At 39.8% G+C, this 10884-nt stretch overlaps 1 protein-coding gene across 1 annotated transcript; it reads right to left on the reverse strand.

The window, feature by feature from the left end:
- Positions 1–1865: 1865 nt before the first annotated feature.
- On the reverse strand, positions 1866–6947 carry LOC108676827 (the record flags this gene model as incomplete). The annotated part of the gene is made up of 7 exons (XM_018164973.1): positions 6872–6947; positions 5862–5876; positions 4400–4531; positions 3909–4056; positions 3592–3747; positions 2189–2298; positions 1866–1974 (listed from the first exon to the last, which is right to left on the reverse strand). Coding segments are annotated over exons 1-7 (724 nt in total), but the record flags the coding sequence as incomplete, so codon positions are not given.
- Positions 6948–10884: the final 3937 nt, after the last annotated feature.

Here is a 10884-nt window from a genome sequence, read left to right on the forward strand (position 1 = left end):
GTGTCATCGGCATACATGGAGCACACGCTTGACACTACTTCTGGTAGATCGCTTATAAAAGCGACAAACAAAACAGGCCCAAGAACGCTTCCTTGCGGTACGCCACTGCACACAGTTACCCAGTCTGATACGGTTCCGTTAATGCTGACACGTTGTCTTCTGTCTACTAGAAAATTCCTGATCCATTGGAGTACTGGAACAGCCTCCCTGATTACATCGTTCCAGCTCCAAGTATGAACGCGTTCAAGAACAGACTAGTTGAAGCTATGAAAAAATATATGTTCAGACTTGAAATGCCTAGCACAATATCGAACCCGGTGGAAGTCTAGTAGCTATTTCAAGCTATCGTCAGTCCCGAAAAGATCCGGTCAAATGACACGATTTTAGATATTCTATGAACAAGTCACGAAAAGGAAAAGAACCGGCGACAGGCCACATGAGGCCTACACTTCAGCGCCGACATCATTATGTTATGTTATGTTAATTACTATCGTTGATTACATGGGATCACTGAACTCATCCTCTGGTTATACGATGCCTCATCTCATTATTCTTCATATATGAAGATGTGGGTTGTGACTGAAAGTACACTCTCACAGTTGTAAAACGAAGTTTAAACATTGTTTGTTACTGCGCACAGATGGTAAATAAATATCTATATAAGCATGAAAATTTTCATATTGTCTTTACAGTTACCAGTGGAGTTAGAGAAAATCTACTTAGTGATTGAATCCCATGGAAATCAGCCGAGCCCGGCTGAGATGCCTGAATAGGAGTCTTAAGGCCAGTAGCCTGTAATTCTGGAGTTTGTCTCAGCACCTCATTCGCAAGCTGCTATCATCAGACAAGCGTTTAGGTCATCAGGAATGATTCTCTCCCTCAACTGTACAATCATTCGTTCGGTGGTTTCTCGACCTTCCATGAATTAATTATCATTCTTAATTACTTCTATTTCTTTCTTGAGGCAATTATCATTTGTTCATTGGCTTCTTGATATTCCTTGAGTTAACTATTTTCGTTTCATTTTCAACATATTCATTTTCATTGCAGGAGATATTCTACTTGCAGAAAATGTTCTACTACTACAACAGAAAGGGACACTACTTTGGGACACTAGTGAGCCAAGATCACAACTATAAGGCATGTACAAATCACTTCAGGGAGTTGCAGGGCCTAACGATACCTCGGAGCATGATTGCGACTATAATTTTTGCCAGGGGTTGTATATATACAGCGTGTACTGATCACGGTAGTGGATTGCAAAGCTATACAATACCTCATGTAACCGTTTTTAGGTCTCCCAATGAACAACTGTACAGGAAATATTCCTCGTGTCATTTGACTCCTCCAAAGCTATTGTTTTTGATCACCATGTCTCTCCAAGAACATACCTTCATTTATATAATTTGTAAGCATTCTCACACTAAAGACGTTGTCCACCTAAAGTAAGATCTTCGGTCGTTTGGATGGTAGACATTCACCTTACTTATGGTAGAACCAAGGTTTTAATGTTAAATAACACAACATAATGATATCAAGTGTAATTAAGTCACTCAGAGCACAGTGCGTTCTCAAAACAAAACATCAAAGCAGCATCCAAAAATATTTGGATATAACGCGAGACAGTCGGAAATACTTCGCTCGCAACCCCAGCAAAGTTACGGCGGAAACTGACGTTTAGGGTGAAAATTGAGGGGAACTGATACCTACGCTAATAGCAGCGTGACTTGAGGGGAACTGACACATAAGCTGATGGCAGTGTCACTTAAGGGGAAATGATACTTACGCTGATAATGGGAACTTAACGGGAACTGGCACCTACACGTTTTTTTGACAGTCGAAGACAAAGAAACAATGTTATTCGCCTTGACCGCCTTCTTCGAGTTTGACGAGGAAGATGAATCCAATTTTCTTCCTCTTATTAGTCGATGAGCCTTTCAGGATGATGGTGAGCTCTCCCGTGAAAGAGGCCTCCTGCCCAGCATACACATTGCATTGATGAATGGAAGCAGGACTTTCACAAGTACCTCTCCGCAACATCTCCCACAAGCACCTTTATGCATACCCCACAAGTACCTCTATGCAGCACCCACAAGCACCTCTATGCAGCATCTCCCACAAGCACCTCCATGTATCACCCACAAGCACCTCTATGCATCTCCCACAAGCACCTCTATGCATCACTCACAAGCACCTCTGCATCACCCACAAGCACCTCTATACGTACACTTGCAGGACGTTGTCCTAACCGTACACTTGCAGGACGCTGTCCTAATCGCACGCTTGCAAGACGCTGTCCTAATCGAAAATAAATAATATTAACCAAATTACAAGAGAGCGAGACAATCCAGAACAGAACTAAAAAAATATTCGTTGATATAGTCAAAAAAACAATACAACAAACATCCCACTACACAACCAGGCACCGACCAACCAGGCTCAAATGACATTGATTGCTTTAACACTGGTAGCCCATATCGCCAGCCTCTTCCACCAGGAGGGTTTCCGTAGCGTTTTTCTAAATCATTAGAACCTCCCCTCCCCCCCAAAAAAGTCAGTGACGAACATTACAAATGTATATTTAATTTCAGTCTCAGGCACCGACTAATCGACACTAATTAAACTATTTGCCAGAACGCAACACTTGAAAGAAGGATATCGTCCTGCACGCAAGTTGGTAATCTTAATTAAACCCAATTTATTAAATTCGTATTTACTTAGGTATGAATTTAAATTTAAATGCATAGTTTATACAGCAACGGAAAGAGGAAGATTCCTTTTTCACATGCAGTAATTATGAATGTTCAATATGTCCCTTTGTGCTGCACGGCATACATCTAAACGGTAGCCAAACTCGTTCCTCACGCGAGAAAGCATACCTTCTGTTACTGACTGCACCGTAGCAGTGATACGGCTCTTCAGATCAAACAGAGTTGCTGGTAGAGGCGGGACGTAAACAGAGTTGCTGGTAGAGGCGGGACGTAAACAGAGTTGCTGGTAGAGGCGGGACGTAAACAGAGTTGCTGGTAGAGGCGGGACGTAAACAGAGTTGCTGGTAGAGGCGGGACGTAAACAGAGTTGCTGGTAGAGGCGGGACGTAAACAGAGTTGCTGGTAGAGGCGGGACGTAAACAGAGTTGCTGGTAGAGGCGGGACGTAAACAGAGTTGCTGGTAGAGGCGGGACGTAAACAGAGTTGCTGGTAGAGGCGGGACGTAAACAGAGTTGCTGGTAGAGGCGGGACGTAAACAGAGTTGCTGGTAGAGGCGGGACGTAAACAGAGTTGCTGGTAGAGGCGGGACGTAAACAGCTTCCTTGAAGTAACCCCATAAGAAATAGTCACATGGGGTGAGATCAGGTGATATCGGTGGCATGAAGTGTAGAGCCAGATCTTCATTTCTTATGCGTCCTACCCAACGCACGGCCGCTGCCACCGCTCAATTCCGCGTTTGAATAAATTAATTTTTCTCTTCCCGTTGATTCGTCATTTCGAATAAACCCTGAATTTCACATCGATTCAATAATACCTAATCCTGCATTACTCTAAGGTGACTGCTAGTAGGATCAATTGTTAGGTGGTACAAAAAACGAACCGTTAAGAGGGTCGGTATCACCAGTCTGGAAGTACTGCTGTTTGTAGTAGTATCCTGTGGGGATCAAATAAGGGCCGGCAATACATGCGCATAGGCTCGCCCTCGGCTTAGGTAACTCGTAACAGCGTGCATAGTAGAACCAGAAGCCAGCCACGTCTGCGAACAACAGTAATTTTAGCATGAGGCTTAAGCAATAGTCAAGACTCTTCCACTTCAATAACATTTGGTATTTGTTGTAGGTTAGGAATGTATGAATATGATTGCATGTGCGCGTAATTCATGGACAGAGCGGAATTAGAAAGATATTGCGGGATTACCTGCCAGTGCCACCTTTTTGGCGCAGTCCTCGAATTTCTCGACATTCGTGACATTAATTGGAGCGATTCTTTCGGGTTGAGCAGCACCGAAGGAATAAACGTACCGAAGAGCATCAACTTCGGATGTGTAAAAAGCAAGTTCATAGACCTGGAAGATAAATGGATATTTACATGTTCACTTATGAATATATGCACGTGTTCACTTGACATATATGATATATGATGCCTATAATGACTACAAACTGTTGGCAGTAAAAAAATCACGCAGCTCAGTGTTCGTGGGAACATTTCCTCAGAGCTAATGCGCTATGTTAGTTACAAATTCTCATTCATGAAAAAGTGGATTTTCGGTGGATAAATTTCAATGAAATATACGCGCAGTCGTATACAGTTGAGTTCTGAATATTGTGTGGAATGCATGACAGTTTTAACATAATGCATGTTATTCACAATTTGTTTACAATACTTAGAGTACCGAGGTGCCGTCTCACCACGGGAGCTCCCGAGGCGGAGGGCACCTCCAGGGTCCGGAAGATGCCCTTGGTTTGAGGTTGTCCGGCAGAGGGGCTTGCCCCACATGTCTTGTCTCCCGACCCCAAGTCAGGCGAGAGGGGCATCGGCTCCTGGTGTCGATGAGAGGAAGTCAAATGATCGTGGAATTTAATCAGCTTTCCCAAATTAAAAGCACCAGCTTCCATTTTTGTGCGGCCAATAAGACGTACAATTGTGCACTGAAAGAAATGTGCTCCTGGGACCTAGGAACGATGGGTGTTATGCTGGTTATGAAACAGCCTGAGGAACTAATAAATAGATAAAATTACTGTACGTCTTTCGAAAGTTCCTCTATATTGCAGAATATGTCGAAGTTGAAATAGGTGTGCGGGCTAGTCTACGACTCATTACCTGTAAGTCGCCTGTTATTACCTACAACGCACAATAAATCAACCAGCCTAGCTACTAAGATGAGTATTTTAAGGTGGGAGTTAATCGAGTTTCAGATTCTGATGCATACACTGGATATGTTGCATACATTCTGATGCATACGATGATATGTATCATATCATCGGTGTCAACTAACTCATCGGTGATGGTATTTAGAGACAGGAAAGACATTAGCCCTGAACACAATGCTTCATGACTAATAAAGCATGCAATTAATATCTCGTTAATAACTAGGCCTAAAACTTTATAGGCCATAAGAATAACTTGAGGCCCAAATTATTGGGAAAATTCTATCCTCGAGATTAAAATTTATCGACCGCACAAGTTCCGCACATTTCAAAAACAACAAAACTTTACGGCGCAAAAACTATGTAGATCAAAACATCGTATTTTCGATGCATCTTATAGCAAAAATTTTCGCAGCAGTTGATTTGACTTTCGTTTTGCATATGGGGTTATTGCATTCATGTGGGGTCACTGCATTCATCGCTTGTATATAGGGCCATTGCATTCATTGCATTCATATGGGGTCATTGCATTCATTGCATTCATATAGGGTCACTACATTCATCGCATTCATATGGGGTTATTGCATTCGGCAAAATACGCCGTGAAGCCAAGAGACAAAATCAGCGGTAATATTTCAGGGTACGTTGTACAGAAAAATACACAAAATATTATGAGAAATTTAGCAATTCTAAAGTAAGTTTTATTTCATTTCAACGCCCAAGCAAAGCATTGTAATAAGCAGCGGCTTCTGATGTTGCCGCAATTTGAACATTTGCAGACTCGGCCTCCGGACACCCGAGTGACGTGGCAGACGAAGAGACCGTCAGGGGACTACAGCCCTCGTGCTAAGAGGTGGACTTTTAGTGGGACTTCACTTGACTTTTAGGGGGATTTCACTTGACTTTTATGAGGACTTCACTTGACTTTTAGGAGGACTTCACTTGGTTTCTTCACGATTCTTAATGAGTCCGATTATATCCGCTGAGCTGATCTCAGACTCACCATTGATTGAGCGACCTGAAACAAGCAGAATTTTCATCCGGAATTACTTGACAACTTTTATAATATTGGCTTTTATGCTTTTATTCGCTGGTTGGAGCTGATACGGCTAGTTCAAGATTAATTTTTCGGCTCGAGAAGCCAGACAATGCAATGCTTAATATCGTCACTTAGACCGTCTCATATCACGCAATCAGTTAGATATTAAACAATGTTCTAAACGCGTCACTGGTTATCACTTCCCATTCTGCGTCAGAAAATTACACTAAATTTTAGATGTTAAGGAACTATAAGGAAAAATACTTCTGTAGACTACATTCTCAACCGCACAAATTATACAATTCTTCTTCTTTTTAAAATAATAAATATCTACCTGGCATAACATGACACTGTGAAATATATATAAATAGCAGGGTATAGTAATATTGTCAAGAAAGTGCTGACTAGCCCAAGTCTCTCATATGTGTGCTACCAAACTCCTGCTGAACTCAATATACATACGCGCAGGCGGCAAATATGTTCAACATATAAAGCCTTAAGCTGTGAGTTAAATTGTTGTACTCCAGGTAGCCGACATAACGTCAATACTTTATTATTGGTACAAAATTCCAGTTTAATCACAGAATTAAATGTGCTGCAAAAGTATGATAGGAAGCATGTTACTTGAGTTCAGTATCTTACTTAACTCTACACTGTTAGAAAAATTCCCGTTAACGGTAATACCGGCATTTCAGTGGCCGGCCGGCACGTGAAAAGAAACACCGTTTCACCGTTTTTATTCCAATTTAACACCAGAAATCCGCAAAACATCTGATAAAAACGGCGAAAGTTTATTTTCACGGGGCGACCGGCCACTAGGATGCCGATGGGACCGTTTTTTCTAAGTGATATCTGCCTGCCTTGAAAACTCATGCCTGCTAATTCACAGAAATCAGTCCAAAAATTACCAAGGAAAACACTTGCATTTGTTAAAAATATTGAAGATATAACTTATACTCGATGTTAATACATACGGTGAGACTGAAGCCCGCGCAGGCCAGCGACAGCGCGAGTACCACCAACGTCATCGTCAAGTTGTCGCTCGTTGCGGTCACTGGAAAAGATATGAGAAGCGTCCGTAGATTAGAGGTCTAGGAGTTAGGTTCAGCTTAATTAAGGAGGAGCGGCAGTTTTGGTAAAGAGTTGGCCAAGTAGGCGGGTTGTTTGTAAAGTCCATCCGAAGTGTGGACATGCATATTTTGCTGCAGAATGGCAGTCGCAACGAAGGAGTGGCGTTGAACAAAATGCGTTCAATGAGCAGACAGTAGCTGCTTGATCAGCACCAGGCGCCCGAAATTGAAGGTTAGGAGAGCAAAAGAGATTTCTCAGTATGGATCGTCTGATCTGATAATACTAGCCGACATTGCTAATACTTCAAATTTGACAAGCAACATCAAGTTAATTACTATAATAATATGCATTTAAAAATTTGCTTCTTTGCTTCTTGTTGCTTTAAAAGTCAACAAGGTTTAAAGTGAGTAGTGTCTCCGATGTTACACATGTAAAATGAATTTCTTACTTTATTTTACTTATTGAAAAAATTGATTTTAAAAATCTTTTTACAACACTTCTCTTTAACTTCACTTCTTGTTTGTTTGTCTGTCTGCTATAAATCTTATAATCGATATTTAACACACTTCTACCAGTCCAATCGATCTGAAATTTTGCAAACTTGCGTAAAGTTGGAGACAATGCATGAATCAATTGACAGAATAAATAATTTTGAATATGATGAAAACTCTATTTATGATATAAAAAAAATAATAATTTTGTCTGATACATGTCTTATAATCAATATTTAACACACTTATATCTGTCCAATCGATCTTAAATTTTGCACACTTACGTAAAGTTGGAGACAATGCATGAATCAATTGACATAATAATATTGTCAAGAAAGTGCTGACTAGCCCAAGTCTCTCATATGTGTGCTACCAAACTCCTGCTGAACTCAATGTACATACGCGAAGGCGGCTGAAATGTTTAACAAATCAGGCCTTGAGCTGTGAATTAAATTGTTGCACTCCAGGTACCTGACGTAACATCAACACTTTATTATTAGTACAAAATTCCAGTTTGCTCACAGAATTAAATGTAATGCAAAAGTATGATATAGAAGCATGGTACTCAAGTTCAGTATCTTACTTAACTCTATCTGCCGGCCTTGAAAATTCACGCCTGCCTCTTCACAGAAATCAGTCCAAAAATTACCAAAGAAAACACTTGCATTTGTTCAAAATATTGAAGGTATAACTTATACTCGATGTTAATGTGGAACAGCCTCCCTGATAGCATCGTTGACGCTCCGAGTATGAACATCTTCAAAAACAGACTAGACGAAGCTATGCAGGAGCATATGTTCAGTCTTAAAATGCCTAGCAAATTACGGACCAGGCAATAAGTCCAGCAGCTATTCGTCAGCTATGGAAAGATCGGGTTCCAAAGGCCGGATCCCTTGTGAATCAAGTCACGAAAAGTTCAAGAATCGGCAACAGGCCATGGGCCTATTCCTTCAACGCCGACACTTAATTCTATTCTAATACTTACGGTGAGACGGAAGCCCGCACAGGCCAGCGACAGCGCGAGTACCACCAACGTCATCGTCAAGTTGACGTCGCTCGTTGCGTTCACTGGAAAAGATATGAGAAGCGTCCGTAGATTAGAGGTTTCGGAATTAGGTTCAGCTTAATTAAGGAGGAGCGGCAGTTTTGGCAAAGAGTTGGCCAAGTAGACGGGTTGTATGTAAAGTCCATCCGACGTGTGGACATGCATATTTTGCTGCAAAATGGCAGTCGCAACGAAGGAGTGGCGTTGAACAAAACACGTTCATTGAGCAGACACAGTATAGCTGCAGCTTGATCAGCACCAGGCGCCCAAAATTGAAGGTTAGGAGAGCAAAAGAGATTTCTCAGTATGGATCGTCTGATCTGATAATACTAGCCGACATTGCTAATACTTCAAATTTGACAAGCAACATCAAGTTAATTACTATAATAATATGCGTTTAAAAATTTGCTTCAATTGCTTCTTGTTGCTTTAAAAGTCAACAAGTTCTAAAGAGAGTCATGTCTCCGATGTTACACATGTAAAATGAATTTCTTACTTTATTTTACCTATTGAAAATTTTGATTTAAAAAATATTTTTTACAACACTCTTCTTTGACTTCACTTCTTGTTTGTTTGTTTGTTTGTCTGTTTGCTACAAATCTTATAATCAATATTTAACACACTTCTACCAGTCCAATCGATCTGAAATTTTGCACACTTGCGTAAAGTTGGAGACAATGCATGAATCAATTGACAGAATAAATAATTTTGAATATTAAAGAAAACTCTATTTATGATATTAAAAAAACGAAAAAAAAATAATTTTGTCTGATACATGCCTTATAATCAATATTTAACACACTTTTATCTGTCCAATCGATCTTAAATTTTGCACACTTACGTAAAGTTGGAGACAATGCATGAATCAATTGACGAAATATATAATTTTAAAANACAATGGCGGCGAGGACGACTTGCCTGCCGGGGCTGAGGGCGGCAGAACATAGAGGTGGCGCTTCTGCGTGGCCTGGGGCTGTTACGTCCGAAAAACATACTCTGGATTTACTATGAAAATTTGAATTTTTTCACATTCGTCGACTCTATTCAGATTTGAAGTTCCCAACCAAGATTGTAAATAATAAAAAAGTAAACAATTTTAATCTTAACAACTCGTATATCTCTTTTCAAACCATCTCATGAAATTTTGTATCCCTCCTTGAACGCAATAAACTTGATGAAAAATGTTGAACCGAACGGCAGGTTGCATGCGCTTGATGGTCTGGGGCTGGATTATAAAAATATCGCTACTCACCCACATAAATTTACGAAATGTGTAAGCAGTACGAATTTTGGCATCATCAAAAGTTACGTACGCAAGACTTATCTAAAATGGTTTTATCAGAACCATGGCTGAACAGCCCTGATATCTAGGCTCTCATACATCCTTTATTTATATCCTGAGTCCGATGTCTTCCATGCTTCAATGTTATGCGATCTCAAAAGTTTTAGCTGTTATAAACTATTTAAGACGCTTTTACTCCAAAATTTCGCCCATAAATAATGTATTTATGCATGGCTTAATTAATTATATATTATGTACAGCGCGAGTGAAATAATTAACATTGTCAACTACGAAGGAAGCTGTTTGATTAAATATGGAGTATATAGTGTCATGTGGTCTAGACTCTGACAAGTGGGCGAACTTTATATGAATGAATAATATTTTTGGTTGTCAATGGGAAAGCACTGCAGTTGACAGCTAGTAGCATAAATGAACTGGTATATGCTTATATACATATACCCTATCTCATATTTTTAGTGACAAATAACTTATTTTTTCAGCTTCATTCCATTTTATTTGCAATTTTTCTTCAATAAACAATATTTCATGATTGAGGAGTTTGGTTTCTGTGATAATGTATTTAAATTTACTGAATGGGCAAATAGTTCTCAGTTTTCTCGTTATGGATTTCTTCCACTACCGTCAATATCACCAACGTCGCCACAGCACCTAAGTCGCCGGCGTTCTAAAGAAGCGATCTATTTTGTAAACCAAACTGAACCACAAATTTCTGGCGCAGTTAGAACAGCTCTATATTTATTATGAGTTAATTTTATTATGTGCTTATAGTATTATATGGTTATAGTATTATAAGATTATAGTATTATAAGATTATAGTATTATATGATTATAGAGTTATATGATTAAGCATTTTATGGTTTACATGGATGAGCGGCGATTCAAGCGCAGCGGCTGCTCAGTGACGACTCATGTCATTGACTATACATTCATGACCGAGTTTGCTTTCCTCCTATTAGCCAGTCTCAATATGATTTCTCAGTAATTTTGCGTAAATATCAGGTCAAATAAAGCATTTAATTAGATATATACATTAAAATAATATAAACCATGTGTTTGAGTTATTAAAAAGTCCTAACG

Source organism: Hyalella azteca, unplaced genomic scaffold, assembly GCF_000764305.2.
Source record: "Hyalella azteca isolate HAZT.00-mixed unplaced genomic scaffold, Hazt_2.0.2 contig4322, whole genome shotgun sequence".
NCBI lineage: Eukaryota > Metazoa > Arthropoda > Malacostraca > Amphipoda > Hyalellidae > Hyalella > Hyalella azteca.